Below are 25,679 nucleotides of genomic sequence, written 5' to 3'. Positions count from 1 at the left end.
CGGCGGCCGCGGCGCACCTGGAGGCGGCCGCTCCGTGCCTCACCTGGGCAGCCCACGGCCTCGGGCAAGCGGAGCCCGGTCCTTCCCCTGCAAACAGACACGGGCGAAACTGCGAGAGAAATCAGCCCTCAGCTCCAGCCCGACCCGACCGTCGGCGCCTCGGCCGAGCAGGAAGGTGGAAAGGAGGGGGAAAAAAAGAAAAAAGAAAAAGAAAAAAAAATCAAACAAAACCCGGCAGATTTTCCCCGATGGCGAGCTGGAGGCTTCGCTTGCAGCCCGCAGCGCCTGGAGCCCTTGGGCAGGCTCGGACGGAGGGCCGAGCTCGCCTCCAGGCCGCCCCGCGGCCCTGCGCGGGCTGCCGCGGCCGCGGGCAGGGCTCCGGCCCTTCCCCTCGGGGCGGCTGGACGGGGCGGGGCGGCGGCTACCGGCGCGGCACTGGCCATGGTGCTGCACCGGCAGCGCCGCCTGCCCCGCCGGAGCGGGTTCCCCGCGGGGACCCACGTCGGGGGAGACGTGTGCCGGCCCGCCGGAGCCCCGGCCCCGCAGCCGGCGGCAGCGGCACCCAGCTGCGGCCCCGACGGCCCCGTGTGTCCCGGGTCGGCATCCTCGCACCTCGGAAGCGCCGTCTGTCCCCAGCCGCGCGGGCCTGCACACGCTGCTCGGCTACCGGGCCGCACCTGCGTTATTTATTTTGCTCACCCTGTAAAGAGTCCCCTGCCTTCCCCTCTTCTGCGTCCTGCACGTCTGACGTCACTTTTCTTTAATTAGGAGAAGTTATTTTTAGTCAACCTAGAGTAACCCCCGGTGCCTCGCCGCCTCGAGCCGCATCTTCTCTTTAACTGTTTTTCTTTTCCTCCTACAGTCGGGGCTTCGCCAACTTCGCACATAACAGACAGCTCCCCATAGGCGTAAAGGAAACGTGTTGCTTTGTCTCGCAATTAAAAGCCGCGTCTAAGCAAGCCCAGGGCTGAGAAGACGCAGCAGCAGCGTCCCGGGGACCCCGGCTGCTGTTAGCTCAGGCCGTCGGGGGCTGAGACCGACGCGGGAACGGTCCCAGACCCCCCTCGCTCGGGTCGCGAGTGTCTGCCCACCCGCGGCGGTGGGTCCGGGTGCGGACGCACGTCGAGGGGCTGCGCAGGGGGCTGCGGATCAGTGCACTCTCCCAGGCCACCTGCACCGCTATGACTTCGGTTTTCCTTAAGGCTGAGGCCTAAAATGCGTTTCATTTCCAGGGAGACACGGGAAGAAAAAAAAAAAAAAAAAAAAGAGCAAGGAAATAAGCGTTCATGGCAAGTGCAAAGCGGAGAGCAAGAAGAGAAGAATAAAGAAAAAAAAAGTAAAAAAAAAAAAAAAGAAAGAAAGAAAAAGGACGAAATAGAAAAAAAAAGAAGAAAAAAAGAAAAGAGACAGACGGAAGCAAGTGAAAAAATGAAAAAATTCTCCAGCAACAGAAACCGGTAGCAGATCGGAGTGTGGGCAGCGGTGGCTCCGGCGTCGCTCCCCGGCGGTATAACGGGACCGGGAGCGGTGCGCCCCGGTCCCCCGCGGGTCCCCACGCTAGACGAGGCCCCGGAGCAGTGCTCACCTCTCCGAGAGGGAAAACTTCTCCAGGAGCCCAGGATTACACCCGGGGCCTAAAACCTGGAGGCACTGGGCGGCTCGGCCTCTCCCAGGTGTTTTTCAGCCTCTGTCCGGCGCCCGCCTGGCCGCCCGGCGAATGCGGTATGGGGGAGCATCTCTGCAGGCCTCGGGGTCTCGCAGCCCCCTGGCCCGCTCAGCCGCGGCTCCCCCCCCCCCCCCCCATGCGGGTACAGCCTGCCCCTGGCCCCGCTGTCGAGCTGCCGCGTCCCGGGCACCGGGGGAGAGCTGCACCCCGGAGCAAACGCGCCTGCCGGCAGCGAAAGGCGCCTTGTGCCCCGGCTGCCCCAGTCGCCTGTCGCCGGGGCCGTGCGCCCGCCGCTCCTCCACTGCTGCCCCGCAGGCTGGAGCGCCGGGAGCGGGGCGAGCCCCGACGGCCGGGCCGGGCCGGGCCGGGCCGGGGGCGGCGCGGGGCCCCGAGCAGTGCCGGCACCTCGAGACTCACAACTTCCCCGGCCGCCGGCGGGCACCTGCCCAACTTCGCCCTCCTCCCTCCTTCCTTCTCGCCGGCAGCGCTGCCCTCGCCCGGAAAAAGTCCCTCGGCGCCCTCCAGCACCCCCGGGGGACCCCGGCGAGGCTGCGATGCCCGGCCGCGACACTCACGCTTGCAGCCGGGCCGATGGTAGCCGCGGTGGTCCCTCGGCGAAGCGGAGCGGAGCAGGGCGGCGGGGCCGCCCCCGGCGGGCGGGCGGGCGGGCGGGCAGGGGGGCGGGCAGGGCTGCCCCCGGCCGAGCTCCGGCCCCGTGGCCCCCCGGCTCCGGCTGCGGGGCGGCGGGGGCGGCGGGGGCGGCTCTGCCCCGGCTCCCTGCGTCTTCCCGGCTGCTGCCGGCTCCCGGCTCTGGTTGCTGGCCAGGAGCTGCCTCCGCTGCCAGGCTCTGCCCGCACTGACGTCAGCCCGGCAGCATCCTATTCACTCCAACCATGGCGGAGAGGAGGAGGAGGGAGAGGGGGAGGGGAGGAGGCGGGGGGGGGGGGGAAGGAGGGAGGAGAGGAGGAGGAAGGAAAGAAGGTGGTGGTGGTGGCGGCGGGGGGGTGGTTGCTTGCAGGCTCTGCCGAGCAGAAATCGCAGTCCCTCCACCTCACCCTTCCGTTGCCCCCCGATGATGGCGCTGCCCCTGGGAGAGGGTCCATACCTCCCGCGGCGAGACCCTCTGCTCCCCGCGCCCGCCCCTTCGGGTCCCCCCCCCCCCCCCCCGAGGGGAGGGGAGCGCCCCTGTCCGGGCCGCCTGCGAGGGCAGCGTGCTGCGGGGCAGCCGCTGCTCACCTGGGCCACTGCGGCTCGGCCCGCACACCTCCACGGGGGCTCTCCTGGGGCAGAGGTGGGGGCAGGTCCTGCTACTCACCAGGGGCCTTCCCGAGCACGGCCCAGCCCTGGAGCACCCCCCCCCCCGGTCATGTCCCCGCCTGACCCTCCCTGCCTCTTCCCGGCCCCCTCGAGGAAAGCCTCGACAAGCGGGAAGAGAAGGGCTGCAGCATCCTCATCCCTCCGCTCTCCCAGCCCCTGCTCCGCACAGCGTCTCTCTCCGTCCTCGAAACCCCCCGCCTGGACGGTGCGGTCCCTCGGTGCCCCCAGCTCAGCTCCCTCCTGGGGCCCAGCCCCACCGCCCACCCCGGCCCCGGCTCGGTCCGGCCCGGCCCCGCCGCCCCTCACCGCTGTCCAAATGCTGAAAATCCCCGCGGCTCCGCGGAGCGGGGACGCCCGGCCCTGCCCGCACCGTCGGGCCGAGCAGGGGCAGGGGCTGCCTCGGGACTACAGTCCCGGCGGTGGCGGGAAGGGACAGAGGGAAGGAGACGGCGGATCTCTGGGGCCGGGAGCCGGGCAGGGGCAGGGGCCGTGCCGTGCCGTGCCGTGCCGTCCTTTCCCATCCCGAGGGCCAGGCCAAGCCCGGGCGAGAGCCTTGCCCCGAGCAGCCGCTGTGCTGCCCGCAGGGAGCCGAGCCGAAACGAGCTCCTCAGTCTCCCGGTTTAATCCTGAGGCACAGCTACATTTTGTCCTTCTTTCCTTCTCTCGCCTCCTTTCCTCCGCTATCCCTTACTCCCACTTCGCTTCCTTATATTTTCTTTTAAATAAATACATACACACGCGCATATATATATATATATATATACACACACATATATATATACACACACACATTGCTTTTCCTTCAACCTTGGCAATAAGAGGAAAAATAGTATTCCTGGTACACCTTTACTTCACTTCCTATTTTTTCTCTTCTTTCTTTCTGCATTTAATCTGGCCCCTGTTTTTATTTCCAATTCTGAAACCAATGCTTCGGACTGGATTTGGGAAATCTTTTGCCACCCTGATGATTATACAGTGAACCCGAGACAGATTTTATATGGAGCAGAAAATAAACCGATCGAGACTGAGAGATCTGAAATAGCCGAACAGGTCTCCTCGCCTTTACATTTGTATTTTTTAAATTCTCTCGTTATTTTCCATTTGCTTCTGCGAGTTACTATGAAAGGAAATATAACCCCAAATGCCACTGCCAACAGAAACCGGAGTTCGTTGCCAAATTCCGTAGTATTTTATTTTAAAAGCAATTAAGTAACACCATAAAAAGCGTCTTCTCGTCTTCCCGGGGAGTGTAAGAAATCCTTTTGCTCACCCAGAGTCGAAACCTAATGGCATTGTCGTTAAACACGAAAAGGAGAATATTAAGAAATTGCAACACTCCCTCCAGAGCGCTCCCCCCCCCTTAGTTTATTTGCCCTAATAATTAATTCACAAGAGCTTAACTTCAGTGTAACCCTGGCGGTCTTTTCATTAAAAAATCCCCGCGTTTCCTATTGAATTAGCTCTGCTCCATTGTCGCTGAAATGAAGACGCCAAACCAACTTTTACCCTGAGCATTTTCTCACCAGCCCAAAGAAAAGTCTCTCTCCTTTTTCTTTTCTCCGATTTTTTTTTCCTTAATTCAAGCACCCAGGCGCTGGACGTGTCCTGCAATTTAACTACTTTCAAATTCTTTGTTCAGGTCCCACTGGGGCTCTATTGTCACCCTATTGAGAGAGCTTATTGCCAAGTCAAGCCTGAGTGAATTGAGACGCACGCGGGAGGAGCCCGGGGCTGGGAGCGGGGTCCGCGGGCCGCTCCACTCGTGGGACCCCGGCCCGGCCCCGAAGGACCGCGCAGAGAGCGGGGCAGGGGCTGCCCGCAGCTCCCGGAGCAGGCTGCCCGCCCCAGGCCCCGGCCCCGGCCCCGGCCCCGGCCCCGGCCGCGGTCCTGGCCCCGGCCCCGCCTCCGGCCGCGGTCCCGGTCCCGGCCGCGGTCCTGGCCCCGGCCCCGACCCCGGCGGCTCCCTCCCGTCGCCGTTTCGGCAGGAGCCGCAGCCGATGCGACCGGCCCAGCCCGGCGCGGAGACGCAGCCCCCGGCCTCGGCCGCCCCCGGGGCCGGCCCAGGGCGGCCGCCCCGACGTGGCCGTGCCCACCCGGGCTCCTTTACTTCCCCCAAGCCTCCCTGCCCGGTCCCGGACGCCTGGGTCCCCCCGCTGCTTGGGGAAAAGAGGGTGCCTTACCTCGGGGTGCCCGCGGGGCTGCCAGCCTCTGCCTTGCCGTTTCGTCCCCCTCCGCCGGCCCTCGGTCCCCAAAAAGGAGAGTCCTCCCCACCCCCAGTCCTCCCAGCCCTCCACCCCCGAGCAGCCTCCCGGCTCCCTCCCCTCGCCCTCTCTCCCCCACTCACTTTTGGAGCTCCGGGGCTCGTCTCCCGAGCAGGAAAACAGGGGGCTGCTTTTCTTTCTTTTTTTCCCCCCTTCCTCCCGTCCACTCCTCCCAGCCTGGAAAGGGGGGGTGCGAACTGCCGGGAAATGGCATTTCAGGAGAAAATGCGCTCGGAGAGCGGTGCTGGGCATGAACTCCCACGTAAGCCCGTACGTCACCTAGAAAATGCCCAGCTCCCCCGTGCCTGGGGGCTCCTGGAGAGACGGCGGAAAAAAACATCTCTGTCCATAGGCATTTCTACGGTTTTCCAAAACTAGTTTCCTCTCGCCGTCCTGCTCCGGCTCCGGCTCCTGCGCCGGGAAGGGACGGCAGCGCCGGGCCGGGGTGGCCGGCGATGTCCGGGGGATTTCTCTGCTTCCCCGCCCCGCTGCGAAGTTTGCTGTGGGGCGGGGGGCAGGGACCGCACGCAGGGCCGCTCTTTGCACCCCTAAAAACGTCCGCACCCAAGCCCCATGCCGTCTCGGGGCCGCGGGACCAGCTCCCTCCCAGGCGGTGATTTGAGAGGGTTTTCCGAGCTCCTGCGCGGGCCGCCCCTGACGTCCTCGCCGTGCCGTCGGGCGACCTCTCCCCGGGGCCGGGGGCGGCGGCCCGGCACGAACAGGGAGTCCTTGACCCCCTGGCCCCGCCGGCTGCGGGGCACCGGGTTAAACAAACCCCGCCGCCCCTTTGTCTCGCCGTCGGGGGCAGCGAGCCCGTTCCCGGCCGCGGCGGCGGCTCCAGCCCGCGGCAGCGCCGCGGCCGCCGGGGCCGCTGCCCGGGCAGACGAAGGCAGCGAGGGAAACCCCCAGTGCCCTGCCCCGGCTTCGGCCTCAGTAAACCCTCCTCCCTGCTGCAATGGCCGAGGCTTTCATTTTATTTTTTCTTTCTCTCTCCCTCTCTCTTTTTTTTTTTTTTTTTTTTTTTTTTGGTGGTAGGATTTTGTTCTTTGGCTCCGGCAGCCGCGAGTGGTTCTGCGCCTTCCCCGGTTTTGGCCATGAGAGCGGCGGCCCCGACGGCTGCCGGGGCCAGCGGCGACGCAGCCGCCGCTCCCTGCAGTCCAGCCCCCAGTGTCGCCCGCCCCGTAGCACTGCCGGTCAGGACTGCTTTAGAAATAAGCGGTGGCGAAGGTATTTCGGGGAGAGGAGGGCTGAATTCGGATTTTTTGCTTGGTTTGGGAGTTTTTTTTTTTTTTTTTTTTTTTTTTTTTGGCCACGATAAAAAATAACTAGATCAAAAACCTCAAATGAAAGAATGCCTTAAAATAATGCCTCGGAACGGAGAACAAGGCTCTCACCCGAGTCCTTCCCCAGAGCCACCCCCTTCGTCCCCAAGCAGCTCGCAGCTCTCCTGTCGCATCCAACCCACCTGCACTGCTGCAACAGCTCTCCTCTGCCCCAGACCAGCACCCTGCACACCCGAGGGTCCTGCCTGCATGCACAGAGACAGCTGGTGCAGGGCTAGCCCACATCTTCGCAGAGGGTCCCGGCTATCCTTGCTGGGAGGAGGGCGTCTCAAGCATAGGGAAAGCCTACTCGAAACGTCAGTGAGCAGCAGGAGACCCCAAAAGGGGGCTTAATCCTGCCAGGCCTCTGCACCTGTGCTCTCTGCTGCTGTGTGAAGTCGTGGCTGACGTTCCCATACCTGAAGCACTGCCCCCCACTCTGTCCTGCAAGGTCCCAGGCTGGGGAGCAACCCCAACCCCCTTAAAAAGAGCATAAAAGGGGGCTACAAAAGGGGGCACTGAGGTTGGGGTGAGGGGAGGTGTTCGATGTGCTGTACGATGCAGAAGGGTTTTGCTCTCTCTGTTCCTCGCCTCCTCCCCTGCTGGGTGCAGCTTTCCAGAAATGAGGGGCCTGTCCATGCCCCACGCTTCGCTCCAGCCACGGCTCAGCCCCACGGCCAGGTCCTGCTGCCCAGGGGCTGCTCTTTCTCTGCACGTTGCTCGAGGGGGTGTGCGGCCAAGGTCGCCCAGCCGCCCCGGGACCAGCGCTCTCAGAGAAGGGTACTGGGTGCAGGCCGGGGGTGAAGATGACTCTTTGGAAAACGGCCCTTGAGCTCCAGAAGCACCCAAATCCCCCCGCCCGGGAGTTTGTCCTGCTGACTGCAACGGGGGCAAAATACGGGACCAAGAGGGATCCGGGAAGCAAACCGGGAGAGTAGGGGGTCACAGTTGCCCAGCCTTAGATTTCCCCTTAGGGCTCTGCTGCTGGAGAGTCTGGGCAGCTCCCGGCGCTGCTGCTCCCCCCTACCCCCCCGAAACACGGCTGCCCCAGCCGGGCAGCATCGCCTCCCTCCTCGCCACACGCTGCCGCCGGGCTTGCTGCGGGGAGCGGGACGCGTGCCGGCCGCAGCCGGCCTCGGCCCCTCACGTCTGGGCGGAGAGGGCTGGTAGCCGGGCCGGGTCGGGCCGGGCCGGGCCAGGGCCGCCCACAGGCAGCGCGGCCGCCCAGCTCTGCCCGCCGCACTGGAGCCGGCCCTCGGCGCGCCGGGGGGGGGGGGGTCTGTCCGCTCCCGGGGCCCTCCCCAGCCCGCCCGCGCCCCCCGACGGCCTCGGCCCCGTGTGAACTGGCCAGTGCGGCCGCCAGGCGCGAGCCCGCAGCGCCACCTGCTGGTTCGGCTCGGCTCGGCTCGGCTCGGCACAGCACGGCATGGCTCGGCTTGGCTTTGCAAGGCTCGGCACGGCATGGCACGGCTGGGCACGGCTCAGCTCAGCTTCACACAGCGTGACTCAGCTCGGCTCAACCCGGCACAGCACAGCAGGGCCTGGCTCGGCTCGGCTCAGCATGGCTTGGCTCAGCTCAGCTGGGCTCAGCTCAGTGGAGCTTGGCTCAGTTCAGCTTGGCACAGCACTGCAGGGCTCGGCTTGCCTCAGTTTGGCTCACCTTGGCTCGGTTCAGTTCGGCTTGGCTGCCGCCCCTGCGCTGCCTGGGCCAGGGAGGTCTCTGCTGGGAGCTGCCTTCCCAGCCCACCGCTACCCGAGGAACCCCTGTTGGGCTGGGGAACGGCATCCGCCGACCCCTTCCCGGCACCCTGCGAGCCTCTTGGCTTGCGTCCTGCAGCCTGTTCCCCAGCATCCTGTGAGCCCCTTCCCCGCATCCTCCAGGTAGGATCTGGCCCTTGCTCTGGCACCTGCACGCTCTTTCCTTGGGCCACTGCAGCCACCTCCGTTTGCATCCTCAAGCCCCCTCCGCTGCATCCTATGAGTCCTTTCTGTGCATCCCGCAGCCCCATCCCCAGCATCCTGGAGTGTTTCCCTGGCCCACGAGGCCTTCTCTACCTGCGTGGCACCTGCCCAGCACCTCCATGCGCCAACCCACTGGCCCTGCTGTGCCAGGCAGCGCTGCAGAGCCCCAACGCCGGTGCGGCGCTGGGACGGAGGCAGGAGCATGCTCTGCCCCGGCAGCCTCGGTGCCCGAGAGGGCGAGGTTTTGGGGTGCTGGGAAGGGAGTGTGTGGCAGCAGCTGCAGATCGGGGGTGAGTGAGGCTTGCCCGGGGTGGCAGCGGGGTGTGGGCACGCTGGGTGCACACCATCGCGCTCTTGGGATGAACGCCGTTCCTACCGTGCCGTTTTCCTTCTGTTTAAACGAACAGTCAAAACGTGAAGCAGCACCTGTCCTGACGCTGCTAACGAGTCACCCCGGCCCCGCGTCCCCCCCGCTCCCGCCTCGCGGGGTCACGTCCCCGGGGCCCTTTTTTGCTGCCCTCCTAAAATGTGGATGTGAAGGGATGCAAAAGGCGACACGCCGTCGCTCGCTACCCGTACGACCGCGGCAGGACTCGAACCTGCAATCTTCTGATCCGAAGTCAGACGCCTTATCCATTAGGCCACGCGGCCGCCCTGTGGCACCCTTTCCGCGAGCGCACTAGTGAGCGGCCTGCGCGGCGCGGAGCGTACCACGGGCGCGGGGGGGAGAGTGGGAGGGACATCGGTGGGGCCGGAAGCTCCCCCGCGCGCCGCTGGGTTGGGCCCGCCCGGCAGCGCAGGCCCGGGCGGCGCGCGGCGGCGGCGGCGGCGCGCGGCGGCGGCGGCGCGGGGGGCTGGGGGCGGCCCGGGAGGGCGGCTCTGCACCGGGCTCTGCACCGAGGGGTGAGCGGCTGCGGGTGGGGGCGGGCAGCGGGGCCGCGCGGGGAGTGCGTGACGGCGGGGGGGGGGTGCATGGCTGGAGGGGGAGTTGTGTGGGTGGAGGGGGTGTTGCGTGGCTGTGGGGAGGGTTGCATGGGTCTGGGGGGGGCGCATGGCTGTGGGGGAGTTGCATAGGGGTAGGGGAGTGCCTGGGTGTAGGGGCGTGTGTGGGTGCAGGGAGGTTGCATGGCTCTAGGGGAGGCGCATGGCTGTGGGGGGGAATTGTATGAGTGTAGGGAAATGCGTGGCCGTAGGAGGGGTTGCATGGGTGTACAGGCAGTGTACGGGTGTAGGGGGAGTGCATGGGCATGGGAGAGGTTGCGGGGGTGTAGTGGAGCACATGGCTGTGAGGAAGGGTGCAGAGCTGCGTGGAAGGGGTGCAGCATGGCTGGGCAGCCTGGCCTGGGGAAGCGTGTCTGGACTTCAGCTGCTCTCACCGTGCCCCAGTAGCTGCAGCTGTGAAAGCTCTTTTGCAGCTCAGCTGAAGCGAGCGATGCAAAGCTTCCACCTTGCTACTGCTCTCGCCCCACAGACCCGGCTGCCCCCGAGGGAGAGGCCCTCCGGCACCCCCCATACTAGCAGTGCCTGCGCCAGCCCTCCCGGAGCAGGGGGAAGATGAAGCGCTTGCTCTGGAGGAGATCGGTGACGGGCTGTGCTGCAGCCCGTGGTGCCAGGCCACGCAGATGTGCCTCCAGCTCTTCCGCCAGCCTCCCGCTGCCGGGGAAGCCGGACCAGGACCCTGACGGAGGGCAGCGGCGCATGAACCCGCTCAACATCCAGATGCTCTCCAGGACGCTCCATGAGCAGATCTTCCGGGGAGCCCAGGTGCAGTACTCGGAGGAGGAGATCCGGCGCAGCGTGGAGCACCTGCAGAAGCACGACCTGTGGGGCAAGGAGACCTCTACGCTCCCCGACGTGGACCTGCGCCTGCCCCGCATGTACGGCGACAACATCGACGAGCACTTCCGCCTCCTGGCGCAGAAGCAGAGCCTGCCCTACCTGGAGGCGGCGCACGAGCTGCTGCAGTGCGAGGTGCCGCCGGTGCCCGCCCGGTGGGCTTGGCAGGTCGGCTGGACTCGCTACGGGCCCGACGGGCAGGCGGCGGCCGTGGACTTCCCCGAGGAGCGGGCGGTGGTGTTCGACGTGGAGGTGTGCCTGGCCGACGGCCAGTGCCCCACGCTGGCGGTGGCGGTCTCGCCGACGGCCTGGTAGGACGCGGGACGGGGTGGGGAGGGCGCCGCCGGGAGGGGGGTGCGGGGAGGGTCCCATGGGTGCTGCCTGCCCCCGCAGGTACTCGTGGTGCAGCACGCGGCTGCTGGAGGAGCGCTACTCCTGGTCCAGCCGCCTCACCCTGGCCGACCTCATTCCCCTGGAGGGTCCCGGCGGTGGGCAGCAGCCGGAGCGAGTGGTGGTGGGCCACAACGTCGCCTTCGATCGGGCCTTCGTTAAGGAGCAGTACCTCATCCAGGTAACGCGGGCCGCAGCCGGCGACGCCTCCTCCTGCCTCCTTTGCTCCCGCTCCCTGCTTGCGGCCCCGCGCTGGATCAGGGGCGATCTCCTCTTCGCGGAGAGTCGCGAGGTTCCCCGGGGCCGCGCTCGCGGGGAAGCGCCGTCCCCGGCCGAAGGGGTGCCCGGAGGCAAAGCTTTGCCTTGGCAAAAGCGCTCGGAGCTTTCCCGATCCGGACCCCCGGGTCGAGGCTGGTGGCTGCGGGGCGCTTGGCAGCGCCTTGCTCTCCGGCGTGCCGCACGTAGGGTCTCCTCTCTCCTCCGGCGGCTCCCAGGGCTCCCGCGTGCGGTTCCTGGACACCATGAGCATGCACATGGCCATCTCGGGGCTGACGGGCTTCCAGCGTAGCCTCTGGATGGCCGCGAAGCACGGCAAGAGGAAGGGGCTGCAGCAGGTCAAGCAGCACATGAGGAAGACGCGCGGCCGGAGCGAGGAGCCCGCGGTGAGCGAGGGGGCCCGAGCGGCTCGCTTCCTCCGGCGGCGGCCCCCGCGCCGCCCTCACCGCCCGCCGCCTTGCAGATCGCCTCCTGGGACTGGGTGAACGTCAGCAGCATCAACAACCTGGCGGACGTGCACGCGCTGTACGTCGGCGGCGAGCCGCTGGAGAAGGAGGCGCGGGAGCTGTTCGTCAAGGGCTCCATGGCCGACGTCAGGAGGAACTTCCAGGTGCGGGGCGAGGCCGAAGGGCCGGGGGAGCCGGGGTGGGGAGAAGGGAGCCAGGCAGGGGCAGCTGTGGGGATATTCCCTGCCTCTGGGGCACGGCTGCCCCCTTTTTTTGGGGGGGGGAGCGTGGGCCTGGGGGGACTCCTCCGCGTGCTCTCACCTCACCTCCCGCTTGTGCCCCCAAGGACCTGATGACATACTGTGCCCGGGATGTCCAGGCCACCCACGAGGTGTTTCAGGAGCAGCTGCCGCTCTTCATGGAGAGGTGAGAGCCGCCGAGACCTGGCCAACGGTCTTGGCTGGCAGCGGGGAGGAGCGAGGCCCCATCCCTGGGGATGGGACGTGGGTGCTCCTGGCCGTGGGGTGCTGAGGGAGGTTGGGGGCAGAGGGCTGCTGGAGCAGCACTAAACCTGTCTCAGGAGGGACCTCCTCGCCGCGGGCGGGAGGAACGAACGGCAGAGCCGCGCGGCCGGAGGAGGCAAGCGGGGTTCACGAGGCAGATGACGATGCAGCTTTGGGGTTAGCGTTTGAGGCCTTTTCTGGGCCGGCAGAAGGTGCCGTGGTCCTTGGAGGTGAAAGGGAAGAGCAGCGAGTGCTGGGAGCTGCACAAGGCTGGGAAGCTCTACGTGGAGAAGCAGGGCTGCGAGGCAGCTTCTGCCTCTGGCGTGGTCTGGGGTTTCCAGGGCAAATTCCCGCCGGGATGTGTTAAATTTCCTCTAGGCTGTATTTAATTCCTTGCTGCTTTGGGCTCCAGGTGCCCCCACCCTGTGACGTTTGCAGGGATGCTGGAGATGGGGGTGTCCTACCTGCCGGTCAATGGGAACTGGAAGCGGTACCTGGACGATGCTCAGGGCACCTACGAGGAGCTGCAGAAGGAGATGAAGAAATCCCTGATGAACCTGGCCAACGATGCCTGCCAGCTGCTGCACGAGGACAGGTCCCTGCTGGGCCGGGGGCCGGGGCCGCCACGGAGGGAGGGAGGGCCGAGCTGTCCACGGTGGGAAGAGGATGCAGCTCCCTGGAGAGGGATGTGGCGCCGTGGCCGAGCCGTCCCGGCAGGCTGCGAGCGGCGGGGCTGGAGCCGGTGCTGACGGCGGCGCGTCGGCAGGTACAAGGACGACCCCTGGCTCTGGGATCTCGAGTGGGACACGCAGGAGTTTAAGCAGAAGAAGAAACCCACGAGGAAGAAGGATCGGGAGGTGAACGCCAACGCTGCCGAGGCGGCTGCGGGCGCCGCCGAATCCGCGTGCGAGTGGCAGGAGGGTGAGTGCGGCGCGCGGCCCCGGCCGGGCTTGGTGCCCTGGGACGCGCAGGGCGCTCGCTGCCCGGCTGCTTTCGTTGCACCCCGCAGACCCCGGCCCCCCCAGCGAGGAAGAGGAGCTGCACGTCCCCGAGAGCCGGGCCTGCCTGGAGCGCCTGAAGGCGACGGTGACGCTGCAGCCCAAGAGGCTGCAGCACCTGCCGGGCCACCCGGGGTGAGCTGGGGAGGCCGCGGGGCGCCCGGCTCCTCCGCCGGCCCCGCGCCGAGGCAGGGAGCAGGGGCGGGGGGCGGGAGAGGCACCCGGTTCCGCCCCGTGGTCCGGGCGCCCCGCAGCCCCCCACCCCGTCCGAGCAAGCCGGGGTCCGCTGCGCGGGGGCCCCTCTGCCCAGGGGGAGGTGCAGAACCTGCCGCGTTTCGCGCTGGGAGGGTCCGATCGCGCGGATGGAGGAAACCGTTTCCCCTCTCCGGGGGAGCGGGGAAGGATGCTCCCGGCGGGCCGGGTGCGTCCCCGGGGAGCGTCGTGGGGTGTCCGCTGGCCCTGCGCTCCCTCACCCTGCTGGTCCCGGTCCCACTGCCCAGCTGGTACCGGAAGCTGTGCCCGCGGCTGGAGGACGCGGACTGGGTGCCGGGTCCCAGCCTCATCAGCCTGCAGATGCGGGTGACGCCGAAGCTGATGCGCCTGGCCTGGGACGGCTTCCCGCTCCACTACTCGGAGAAGCACGGCTGGGGCTACCTGGTGCCGGGCCGGCAGGACAACCTGCCGGAAGCCGCCTCGGAGGCCGAGGGCCCGCTCTGCCCGCACAGGTGAGGCGCCCGGCCGCTTCTCGGCACGGGGACGCAGCAGGGCGCCGGCGGTGACCCGGGGCGCTGCCGTGTCCCCCCCGGCCCCGGCAGGGCGATCGAGGGACTGTACCGGCGGCACTGCCTGGAGAAGGGCCAGGAGCCGCCGCCGGCGCCCGAGGCCGCCGTGGAGGACGAGCTCCTGGTGATGGACGGCAGCGCTGTGTGGCAGAAGGTGACGGGGCGGCGGGAGGAGGGTGTCGACGGGGCCGGGCTGCCACCGGCGCGCGTGCCGGTGCCCGTCCCGCGTGCCCTGCGGCGGCTGCCTGACCCCTCTCTGCTCCCAGGTGGAGGAGCTCAGCCGCCTGGAGGTGGACGTGGAGGAGAAGACGGGCACAGCGGAGCAAAGCCCAATGCTGGTAAGTGGAGCTCCCCCCAGGGATGGGGCCCCGTCTCCGCGCTGCCCCCTGCGCCGGGGGTCCCCGCGGCGGCCCCGTCCCCGTCACCCCGCGTCGCGGTCGCAGGAGGAGGCGGCCGAGCTGGAGGAGGCGAGCAGCCAGCCCTCGTACCACCACGGCAACGGGCCCTGCAACGACGTCGACGTCCCCGGCTGCTGGTTCTTCAAGCTGCCGCACAAGGCGAGTGGGGCGCTCCCGGGGCGCGCGGCCGCGGCCCCCTGCCCCGCCAACCCGCCCCGCCTGGCCCCGTCCCGGCTCCCCCGCTCCCCTCCGCGTCGCTGCGTCCCCGCTCCTGCTCTCATCTCTCCTCTCCTGCGCCCTCGCGCTGGACCGGTCTGCGACGTCCGGCACCCTGGTCCCTTGGGGCGGGGGTGGTGGCGAGGGGGCGTCCCCAGAGCCGGGGCAGGCGGGCGCCGGGGCTGCGTTTGTACTGAACGGTGGGTCCGCCGAGCCACGGGGTCTCCTCGCTGTCGAAGGATGGGAACGACAACAACGTCGGAAGCCCGTTTGCGAAGGACTTCCTGCCGCGGATGGAGGACGGCACCCTGCGGGCGGCCGTCGGGCGCACCCACGGGACGAGAGCCCTCGAGATTAACAAGATGGTCTCGTTTTGGAGGAACGCTCACAAAAGAATCAGGTGCGCGGCCGCGTTGCGTCCCCGCGCGGGGGGCGCGTTCCCCGGCGGGGCGCGGGCGGCGGCGGCGGGAGTCCTGCCGGGCGGGAGGACGCGAGGGGCCCGCGACCGGCCGAGGGCGAGCGGAGAAACCTCCCGCGCCTTTGGCAGTCGCGCGTTCCCCACGCGTGGGGGGCCGCCCGAGTTCCCTGGGTCCGCCTGCTCGGCGGCGCGGGGGAAAGGCCGCCTCGCTGCTCGGTGGGCTTGCGCGCAGCGTCTCCTCGCGTCCCGTCTGTCCCTCCAGTTCCCAGATGGTCGTGTGGCTGAAAAAAGGGGAGCTGCCTCGCGTGGTGACCAGGTACGGGCAGAAACGGCCCGAGCCGCGCCCGCCATCGCCGCGCGCCCTCCGGAGAGCTCACGCTCCGCTTCCGCCGCAGGCACCCGGACTACAGCGAGGAGGAGGATTACGGAGCCATCCTGCCGCAGGTGGTGACCGCGGGCACCATCACCCGGCGGGCCGTGGAGCCCACCTGGCTGACAGCCAGCAACGCCCGGGTACGGCCGCCGTCGCGTCCTCGGGGAGGAGTTTGGGGGCACGAGGAGTCTGCGTGTCTCAGGCTGGGGGGTGGCAGCCTGCGCGGGGAGCTGGAGCTGGAGGAAGAGTTTGGGCTGGATCTTGTGGCTTGGGGTGGCAGGGCTGGTTGTGGGGCCCTTCCCTTGCTCGTGTGCTTTGACCTGGGAGCGAGGAGGGAGTCAGCAGAGGCTCCCTAAGTTTCAGGTGGAAACACAATCTCCAAAAAGGAAGGGGAAAAAAGCTGAAGCACCAGTTGCTCTTTCTCCCAGTTCCTCTTCTCGTGCTTTTCGCTGTTGCTGCAGGGGAAGAGCCCAGAGGGGAGTAACCAAGTGACACCCCGCATGTCAAAACTCAGTTTTAAGCACTTGTCCCTGAGAGCAAAATTAGGGGCACAGAGAGCGTCATGCTGGGATGCAGCATCTGCAGGAGATAAGCTGCCCTTGTGGGAGGAGGGAGCAGGGGGATGTGCTGAGCGTGGTGGTGCTGTTGGGTCCCGCAGGCCGATCGCGTGGGCAGCGAGCTGAAAGCGATGGTCCAGGTCCCACCGGGCTACTCGCTGGTTGGTGCAGACGTGGATTCCCAGGAGCTCTGGATAGCCGCGGTCCTCGGCGAGGCGCACTTCGCTGGCATGCACGGTGAGCAAGGACGATGTGGTGGGGACCAGGCTCGCTGGTTTATATGGCCATACACCGAAGCGGGTCCTGTGAGGCATCCAGCTTCTTCTCACCATGCTGCAGGTTGCACAGCTTTTGGCTGGATGACGCTGCAGGGGAAAAAGAGCAACGCAACAGACCTGCACAGCAAGACGGCTGCCACAGTGGGCATCAGCCGGGAGCACGCCAAAATCTTCAACTATGGGCGCATCTACGGGGCCGGGCAGCCCTTCGCCGAGCGCCTGCTCATGCAGTTCAACCATCGGCTGACGCAGCAGCAGGCGCGTGAGAAGGCGCAGCAGATGTACGCCGTCACCAAGGGCATTCGGAGGTGAGCGTTGTCTGGGGAGCTGGAAGGTGAGCAGGGACAGGGACAACATCTGTGTCCCACAGAAATCTGGGTCCTGGTCACTCCTCCAGGCTGTTGCTCCCTAGGTTTCATCTGTCCGAGGATGGGGAGTGGCTGGTGAGGGAGCTGGACCTGTCTGTGGACAGGGCAGAAGATGGTTCGGTGTCGGCCCAGGATGTCCAGCGGGTCCAGAGAGAGGCCGTGAAAAGGTGAGATGCTCCAGCGCAGGCAGCATTTGTGGCATAAGGGGTGTGAGGCGGAGAGAGCTGCAGCCCCATGGATGATGGGCAAAGAAGGGAGATGGGACTGGACTGGGCTGGGCCACAGGTGATGGGCTGGATTATCCCAATCCTCCCTCCCTGCTTGTGTGATTCTCACCTGCAGCCTCCCAGGGCCAAGTCCCAGGCCCATCTGGGTCTCCCTGTCTGTCCCTGCAAGCCATTGGCAGCAGAAGGCTGCGAGGGTTACTCTGTTAGCCTCAGACAGGGAGAAAACATTTGAGGCTCACAGAAACCGAGCCCATGGCCTCATCCTGGCCTTCTAGCAGGGAAACCTACCTTCTGCCCCCAGCAGGTCTCGAACAAAGAAGAAGTGGGACGTGGTGCACCACCGAGTGTGGGCTGGAGGAACGGAGTCCGAGATGTTCAACAAACTGGAGAGCATCGCCTTGTCCGCCTCTCCGCAGACGCCGGTGCTGGGCTGTCACATCAGCAGAGCCCTGGAGCCTGCTGTGGCCAAGGGGGAGGTAAGGATGTGGCCCTGTGCTGCTCTTTGCTTGTCTGCTGCTGTCTTCTCTGACACAGCAACCCCAAACTCGACCTTTCTCAGATGCTGGAGACTCAGGTAGGAGCTTGGCCTGGGAGATGCATAAGAAACCCGGTTGTGTTGGGTCCTTGTTCCTGGGGTAGGGAGTTGCACCAGCGCACATGGAGGGGTAGTGGGAGGGCTTTGTGCTGACATGAGTCAGGAGGGGTTTTGGGTGCCAGCAGACCCCTCGTCCTTTGAGTTTGTTTGTAGCTACCTCTGAGGAGTCTCATAGCTCTGCAAAGCTCCAGTGGTCCCAATTTTTAAAATATTATCTGTGTGAAGAAAACTCACCAGCCCTGACTTAACACACTTCTCCCGGAAGCTCTTCGGCTCCAGGAATGGGCCCTGGACCCTGACATTCTCCTAGCATTTGTCTGTTTTCTTCCACCAGTTTCTGACCAGTAGAGTGAACTGGGTGGTGCAGAGCTCTGCCGTCGACTACCTGCACCTCATGCTGGTGTCCATGAAATGGCTCTTTGAGGAATTTGACATAAATGGGCGCTTCTGCATCAGCATTCACGACGAAGTGCGCTACCTGGTCCAGGCGCAAGATCGCTACCGGGCAGCCCTGGCTCTGCAGATCACCAACCTCCTCACACGGTGAGATGTCCGAGCAGCCTGGCCACAGCCAGGCAGCGATCCTGATGGGGACGAGCACCAGGGCCGCAGGGGTGGGATAGCACAAGCCCAGGGGATTAGCATAGACGCAAAGGGGTTTTGCCCGTAGTGAACCAGTGCCGAGCAATTTATTTCTGCTCCAGGCAGGCTGGCAGCGCTAGACCTCAATTCCTTTTGCCCGTGACTCAGGTAGCTATAAATGGAGCTCAGCTTCGGTTTCAAGGGATAATCTCTTGGCAGGAGTGGGATATCGTCAGCTCTTGGCTTCTGCTGAGACGGGCCCAATCATTCTGCTGCACTAGGACGTGAACACTTCTCCTCCCACTTCATTCAGATCTGTGGCCGTTCCATGGCGGCACTTGGGTCTGAATGAGCAGCTGGGAGTCCGAAATTGCCTGACCTCTCTCCCCTGCCTTGGGAGGACAGCTGAGCAGCAGGGGGCCATAGCTCTTTTTTTTTTCCTGCTGTAAGCACTAGCCTTGGTGCCCCTTCTGCAACATGGGCCGTTCCTGCTGCTTTCCTGCCCTGTGCATGCAAGGTTAAGCTCAGCCTGGAAACCCCTTGGCCTCGAAGCCCCAGGGCTCGTTTCGTTCAGGCTCCACCACTGTTAGCTTTGTGAAATCTCCTTCCCAGTGCTTTGGTTATACAGGAGTTAGCCAAAGCAGAGCTATTTTTTCTCTTGTATGGAGGTAAGGATACAGCAAACAGCCTTTCTGTGCCCATGCGGCACACGCAGCGGGGGAGGACGCCCTGATGTTTGTGTCTTTGTGCCAGCTATTGCAAGCACGGGGCTTCATGCTGGGAAAATCCAACATCTGCTGTGCGTGGGAGGATTAGCCAGAAGGAAAGGGCCGGTTCTTCCTTTCTTCCTAGGAGGCTGAGTGTACTGTTACTCTGTGCTTCCCACAGCCACTTTAGCAATACTTGACCCTCCTGCTACCCAGTACTTATAAAGCACTTTGTCTTCCAGCCGTTGAGCGACTAGGGCGCAAAGTAATCTTTAATGATGACTGACCGCTATTTTGTGAAGTTGTCTTTGTTCCAGGCAAACCTGTGGCTGATTGAAGCCCTGTGCTTGCAGTAATAGGAAGATTAGCTGAGAGTGAGAGAAGTTATCAGACTTGCTGTAACTTTTAAGCTGTAGCTGGTTTCCCCCTTTGAAAAGAGGCCAGCTCATGCTTTCCCCAACATCGAACAAGTGCTGCTTGTGGTAAAGGACAGGCCTTAGGAATGTTTTCGTTCTAAGTAACTTCACTGGGCTTGTTTCTAGTGGGATGCTGCCTTTGAGGACTTTCTGGCTTGTTGAGACATAGTTTGACACAATTCTCTCATTCCTTGTTAGGACATAACATCCTGCCTACTCCAGAGCAGGTGTGACAGATATGCATGATGTGGAGCACTGGCTCACCTGGTCTCTTGTTCTCCCAGGTGTATGTTTGCCTATAAACTGGGCCTCCAGGATCTGCCACAGTCAGTAGCTTTTTTTAGTGCAGTGGATGTTGACCAGTGCTTAAGGAAAGAGGTGACCATGAACTGTGCAACCCCATCAAATCCAACGGGGATGGAGAAGAGATACGGCATCCCTCAAGGTGAGCAGCACCTGCAATAGCTGAAGCCCCTTCCCAGCAGTGTAGTATTTGGTGTAAATAGCCAGTCCCAAGAGAAGAGAGCTTCTCTGTATCAGAGAGGCACCTCATGAGGCCCTCGCTCACTGCCCCTAGGCTACCTTGCTGCTGTGCAGCCATCACTCTGCACAGGCAAGTCACTGGTTGGTGGGGGGGGGGGTGAGCACATCTGACTGCAGGGGAGATGCTGCTTATGCTCTGCAAGCTGCCAGCCTAAGAACTCCTCTGTTCACACCTTCCTTGGGAATCCCACTCCTAGCACCTGTCTGTATGTAGTGTTTTTGCAGCTAGAGCTATCTGTAGGTCTTAGTTTAAGCTGCCCTGGCTGATATAAGGGTTTAGTTGGGCAGAGTTGTCTGTTGCTAGCTCATCTCTCTCTAACCTTCTTTCTCAGATTAGTCCCCAGGTAGTTTATGTTGTTTCTTTTAAGTATTTCAGACAGTAGTGAGACACACTCATGCAGTTTACTCATCTATCTATCTCCCCTAAAGACAGACCAACAGGCTCACTTCACACATGGCCCAAGGTTGAATTTTCCTCCTCTGACGTGAGATGAATCAGCAACCTTGTACATTTTGCCCTCCAGCTCCAGGCTTTTTCTCCTTCCCAGCTCCTCCCTTAGCTCAGCACAGCTGTGTTTATAGAACAACCTGTGCTGCAAGCTTGAGCTTAGTGCTCTTCCCCAGAAATCCAAGAGCCTACTCTAGTCCCTGTCTGCACTTGATACAACCTTGTTCCCTGATGCAAACAACTGTTTTAACTCTTAGCTGGGAACTCCTTTAAATAGCCTCTCCCTGATGTGCAGCAATGTTCTCCCAGATAAATCTGCAGGCAGGTTCTGTTCCTTGTGCTCCCACTCTTTGAACACATAACACACTGCAGCCTTTTGCAACCTTTATTAGGAGTCTTTCAGGCAAAAGTATGCTTTTAGAAAAAGGATTTAGGTTCTGTGGGCAAGAATGGTACCTCTATTCTCCCCAGGAATGAGGCAAACTAAGCAAGTGCCTTGCATCAAGGTCAGCAAAAACATAACAACCCAGACTCATGAGCCAGCAGAGGAAGCTGTCACCTTTCTGCCTTTCAGCAGCTGTACACAGCAGCAGGCTTCAACTCCAAGGCAGAATAACTCATATTTCCAGCTTCCTGTCAGTGGTGGTTCCTGCATTCACACCACCACACAGCAGTAGTTTGAATAGATTTAGAACTTTTTTGTGCTAAAAGCTGTGAACTGAAGAAATAATTACTGTCAGTCTTTTGCTCTTATGTTAGTCTCTAACTATACTGCAGACTACAAGGAACTTAGCGTCCCATTGTCTTACAGGGGAAGCGCTGGATATATATCAGCTAATTGAAAAAACTAAAGGCTCACTGGAGAAGAAATTATGAAGCTAAAGGGACAGAATGACTGTTGTCCAGAGAGTGTGCCAGTGTCTGGCTGTGCTTTCAGAAGCAGATCCTCTGGCAGGGTGATCACAGCAGAGCTGCTTTGCTTTTGCTGGAAGAATAGATGCTCCTGAGGACCAACAGCAGCACATTCTAACGACATAGGCACCTCCCAGGGCAGCAGCTAGCTGTAAGACCTGAGACACTGGCTGCAGTCACTGCTTGTGTGCCCATGGGCATGAAGGAAGTAGTTCCAAATATTTGTCAATGGCAAAAACAAACAGTTATCTTCATGCACAGAGTTCTCCAAGACTGAGGTGAGTCTGCTACAGAATAGGCACTGTGGGAGGAGGAGGAGGCTGTAACCACAGCTTTATTTTTTTCGTTGTCTCTTCTTTTTGGGTTCCTGGTTCTCATCTGGTTGCTCTGCTGTGCTGCTCTGAGGAGAGAGAGTACCAGCACAGACAGTGAATGTCTTTGCGTGACTACACTGAGAGCTTACCTAAGACAAGGAACCTGATGTGCAGAACAGCATTTAGCTCTTTTTCCTCCCTAACAAGTGGCCCGAAATACGGGACTCTCCTGCCCCACTGAAACTTTCCCTGAGGGACCCCTTCATGCTGTAACTCAAAGCCCAAACTATGAATGGTATAAGATAGGGACCGTTTTTTCTTTCCTTCTTTTTTTTTTTTCCTAAACAGTGCGGGACTTTGGCTTGTTGAAATATTGAGGGGAAATATGGACAGAAGCATCAATAAAATTCTGGACAATCAGTAAAGGAAAATGGTTTACTACTTCTCCAGAACAGGCTGTGCTACCTTCACCAAAATTAACTGCGCAAGGAAAATGATGCCTTGCAGAGATTGCCCTGTCAGCTGTTCCTCTACAAAATTTAACTCGGATTTAGAACTACTTGAATTTGTATAGGCTCTTTATGCCATCATGCTGCAAAGTTCTGATGCCAGCGAGCAATTCCTCAAAGGGAATGGTGACAGATAACTCTGCTTAGGATGCAACAGTCTGAGGCAGACAGCACTAAGGGCTTAAAAGCAGTCTGTTCCTAAGACAAGAGATACAGAAGACTGATACATGAACTTAAAACTCACTCAAGGCAGAGGGCTGGACAGGAGGGGCCCCAAGCTGGGCTACCTGCATTTGTTCAAATGGTTTGAGTGTTAAAGTAAGGACTAATCCAGGAAAGACTGAACTATCCTAATTTTACATATATCTAAAGGACACGTAAATACAGCTGGCCCTTAGAGAGGGGGAGTTCCAGGAACTAGAGCAACCAAGCAAATTCCAACCTGGTCATTGTCTGGCTCATTCTCAGCATCCTCTGTGTTGTGCTCCTGCAGTGCGCTCTCCAGCATGGATGCATTGATGCGGAAATCCCGGGAAGTGCTTAGCTTCATGTATTGCATCAAGTTCACCTGTAACAACCAAAGTGGGAGGAATAGAATAGAACAGCATTAGAATCTTAGTGTAGTCCTCTGAACAGCACTAGGACCAAGTTCCTCACAGTAATGATGTAGCATTGCAGCAAAACGTAGATGAAAAAGCATCTGACCCCATGCAAGCCACTGGCCCATTTCTGTTTTCAGAAGAACAAAGTGATCACCAGTTACTCTCATGTGAGATCACTTCGTGGTGTTACATTTCTCCCCTGCTCTTGGAACAAAGTGGAAGGTAAGGAAAGCTGTCATTAGCAGTTTTAGCTTCTGCTCAGCCAGGAACTACAACACGTTTGGTCCCAGGCAGAGTACACCCATTTACACCTACTGATACCATTGTAACAGCAGTTCAGCAGTGTTGAGCCAGTTGCTGGGGCAAAAGTTGGAAGAGTGGCAAGTTCCTTATACTCTCCTAATCTGAGCGGCAATGTCCGTTTTAAGAAGACGGAAATATAATAGCCTTCCCCCATGCCCCAGTATCATTGTTCTGTTGAGTTCAGGTGATGTTACCTTTGATTTCTTGGAGAGATGAATAAGGAACTTCTCGTATTGTTCTATTGCAAAAATCAGGTTTGGGATTGGCTTAGTCTCCCTAAGTACCTTAGCCTGAAATGCAGAAAGGGTGGAGAAGGGTGAGATTTAGAAATGAACATCCTGAAAATTTCCTGTACTATCTTTAACAAGCATCCCAGCTATAGTGCTAACATAGCATCTATATTTATACTAGCAGCTCAGATTTGCCAAAAGAAAACGAATTCTACACCTCCTCCAGTTTAGAAAAGTGTCTTCAGCAGCTTTACTCCGTACCAGTTCTGCCCCACCAAACCATGACAGCTTAGTTTGTTAGGTGTTTGCATGGGAGATTGTCACTGGGATTTTGGGAATTAGTCATTCTTTTGTATTCTTCTTTCAGTCCACAGCCATGATGTGCCTGAGAGAAAATAGAACAAACTTACTCTGCACTGGCTCTGCCAAGGCCTCAGAAGCATATACTTTCCAGGCAGTGAGCACACAGCTATGTTTTACCATATTTCTGTCTAGTCTATTTAACACCATTGATGTTCATTCTCCATGCTGATAAGGGAGTGGCAAAAGGATATGTAGCATTTCATAACATTTCCATTTGGGGAACAGCTAGAAAGATCAGGCTTGTGAATTTTAAACTCTAACATCAAAAGAATGTCTGAGCCAACTGATGAGACACAGGAAATGCCAGTGGGGAACACAAACTTCTGAAGGATGAAAAGGGCCAGGAACCTACAACCCATTCACTTGCTCCCAACTAACTCACTCACTCAGTCTCAACTGCTGCAGTTGCCTTATTTCAATGGAATCCAGTATTTTACCTTTAAATGTGCTGATACAATTAAGAAATGCTTAAACAGCATGCAATATTGTTTACAATAAATTAGCCTATTTCTATAATTTTGTAGCTTACACTAAATGATAAAATACTAGACTAGATAAGTGACCAGACTTGTTTCCTCCATGTGAGCTTTATGGTTGTACTTGGAGAAAGTTTTAAAAACAAAAAACTTTCACTAAATGAAAAATCAATTTCTTCTACTTGAATTTTAAAAGCCCAGGTTGTCACTTGGTGATGTCATTGATGATCTATAACAAGCCACTGGGTAACACAAGCCTTGTAGCACGATCCCAAGGTCAAATACAGCCTATATTCTGATGGGCAGCTAGTCAATCTCACCATGACTGTGGAGATTGCAGCAGCTTCATCTTTCTTCTTCTTTTTCTTCTCTTCTGCAATGCTTAAGCTCTCACTGTGAATGTTCTGAAGAAGGAAGCCAAAAAATGTGGTATTAGGAGGTAAGCTGGGAAAAAAAAAGGCCAGCTAAGTAGAGCTATGGAAGTCCTTGCTCTAGCCAACTAATGTGACATTACCAGCTCAGTGACACAAAGGTTGTGACACAAGGACAATGAGATTGAGAGTAGTCTTAAACCTAAAACAAAAAAACCCTGAAAACATCTAAAAAAAATACTCCTCCCAAGCAGAAAACCCGACAAACACCTGACTTCATGATTTATGCATTCAGAAATATATGTGTGAGCAGCTCTCCTCTTCTTCCAGGCACACCACTGATTCTTCCCTAATATGCCATATGTCTGGTCTGCAATTCCTTTGGTCCTCACCCATGCACCTAATTCCTGTCCAAACAGATAAATCCCAGTCCAAGATGTTGTCTTAGTCAAACATTACTTTAAATTGTGATGACAGTGGTGTCATTGACCTTTATTTGCCATTTTGTTTAAAAGCAGCATTGAACTTACTCAAAAAATCCACATGAATAGAAAACAACAGCTGAACACCAGCACCCTAAATGGTTGGTCCCAGTGCTACTGAAGAGATGTCTTATACTATGATTTGATATAGTAAAGCTTGAAATACAAGAAACTCCACTCATGTCAATAAGGTTTGTAACCCCCCCAAAGGTGCCCACATACTGCATGTGATAACCAACTGAGCATCAGATAGCCTAAGTATGGTCTTGTCACAGTTAATTTAGGCCTCACCTGTACGTAAGTAATGAAGGAGTAACATTGTGGGGTCAAATGAGAACCCGAGAGCTTGACCTGCAAAGAAGCATAGAGGCTAATGTTACGCCCAACACATGGCAATCAGCCTCTTCCCCCAACAATTTGCTTGTACTCACCAGCTTTTCAAGCCTCCCTGGAACAGCGTTTGAGGTGCTGCGGCAGGCTTGGATATACTGCAAGGAGAACGTGAGTGAAAAGTTCTGCAAACTCTGTTCTTGTATTGCAACCTGTCCTTGACAAGGGTCCAAGGCAGCTCACCTAATGGCATTTTCTGGTTGCTGAGCAACCAAGAAAGGAAGTTCTGACAAGAAGATGAGGAGCTCTCTATTTTCAGAGGGCTGACTGCCATCCCCAAATCCAAAAGCAACAGTTACCACTTTCAGAGCAGGGAGGCCTTACTTCTATCAAGAAGTAAAACTCCTTCCTATGCAAACGTGAGGAAGGAACTACAATCCGTTGAACTCATACAGCATTGTAGAATTTACAGAACAGCACTATGCACAGTATGGTGGGCAGGAGTTGCATTCTCCCTGGTGACTTGTTATGTCCTAAACAACATGACTGCATTTCGGAGCTGAGAGAGACATCCGGGAATTCACCACCTTGTCTCAAACAAGCTCTACTGGTCTGTTTGCACACTCCAGTCCCCTTAGTCCTGTGCTTCAGGCTTTTGATGGCAATGACTGGCAGAGGCAGAACTGCTGAGCACTGTGTGAACACTGCTAGTGCCTCTCACTGCGGCATATAGCTGTGTACTAAGGAATTTGCAAGATAGTCCAGTCAGAAGGAGCTGTTCCAAACCAAGCACAGCCAAAGTCAGCTGAAGAAAAGCTTTGCTTTACCTCCACTGGTACAACTATCACTACTGCAGAAAGGTCATGAAATCAAGTGCTTTAAAGCCAACAGGACAAGGACTC

At 59.9% G+C, this 25,679-nt stretch overlaps 2 protein-coding genes and 1 non-coding gene across 7 annotated transcripts in view; 1 reads left to right on the top strand and 2 right to left on the bottom strand.

Moving 5' to 3' along the window:
- Window positions 1-9,106: 9,106 nt before the first annotated feature.
- TRNAR-UCG (transfer RNA arginine (anticodon UCG)) lies at window positions 9,107-9,179 on the bottom strand. The gene has a single exon. It is a non-coding gene; the product is annotated as a tRNA-Arg (tRNA).
- Window positions 9,180-9,360: 181 nt separating this feature from the next.
- POLG (DNA polymerase gamma, catalytic subunit) lies at window positions 9,361-23,676 on the top strand. Of its 4 annotated transcripts, XR_009959371.1 has the most exons (25): window positions 9,361-9,431; window positions 10,000-10,675; window positions 10,758-10,935; window positions 11,249-11,416; window positions 11,494-11,640; window positions 11,823-11,902; window positions 12,392-12,574; window positions 12,746-12,900; window positions 12,989-13,112; window positions 13,478-13,702; window positions 13,793-13,913; window positions 14,026-14,097; window positions 14,203-14,316; window positions 14,613-14,773; window positions 15,054-15,107; window positions 15,187-15,304; window positions 15,823-15,958; window positions 16,061-16,307; window positions 16,412-16,534; window positions 16,896-17,070; window positions 17,524-17,732; window positions 19,179-19,339; window positions 20,697-21,075; window positions 22,360-22,444; window positions 23,123-23,676. XR_009959371.1 is itself a non-coding variant. In XM_062583318.1 (23 exons), the coding sequence occupies exons 2-23, from the start codon at window positions 10,083-10,085 to the stop codon at window positions 20,759-20,761; spliced, it is 3,606 nt and encodes a 1,201-aa protein (XP_062439302.1). In that variant the 5' UTR covers window positions 9,361-9,431; window positions 10,000-10,082; the 3' UTR covers window positions 20,762-22,352. The 4 variants fall into 4 exon arrangements, 2 of the variants coding, with proteins under 2 accessions (XP_062439302.1, XP_062439301.1); XR_009959372.1 differs by lacking the exons at window positions 22,360-22,444; window positions 23,123-23,676 and adding an exon at window positions 21,460-22,352; XM_062583318.1 differs by lacking the exons at window positions 22,360-22,444; window positions 23,123-23,676 and having other exon boundaries at window positions 16,899-17,070; window positions 20,697-22,352.
- FANCI (FA complementation group I) overlaps window positions 20,257-25,679 on the bottom strand; it is a 25,985-nt gene continuing 20,562 nt past the window's right edge. For both annotated transcript variants that reach the window (XM_062583320.1, XM_062583319.1), the window contains 6 exons: window positions 24,879-24,935; window positions 24,739-24,798; window positions 23,915-23,998; window positions 22,720-22,815; window positions 22,063-22,188; window positions 20,257-21,197 (listed from right to left, as the gene is read on the bottom strand). In XM_062583320.1, coding sequence (XP_062439304.1) covers window positions 21,132-21,197; window positions 22,063-22,188; window positions 22,720-22,815; window positions 23,915-23,998; window positions 24,739-24,798; window positions 24,879-24,935 — 489 coding nt within the window. In that variant the 3' untranslated portion in view covers window positions 20,257-21,131. The remainder of the gene's footprint in view (window positions 21,198-22,062; window positions 22,189-22,719; window positions 22,816-23,914; window positions 23,999-24,738; window positions 24,799-24,878; window positions 24,936-25,679) is intronic.

The sequence above is a fragment of the Rhea pennata genome, chromosome 10 (assembly GCF_028389875.1).
Source record: "Rhea pennata isolate bPtePen1 chromosome 10, bPtePen1.pri, whole genome shotgun sequence".
Lineage (NCBI taxonomy): Eukaryota > Metazoa > Chordata > Aves > Rheiformes > Rheidae > Rhea > Rhea pennata.
This window is presented reverse-complemented; position numbering and strand designations above follow the sequence as displayed.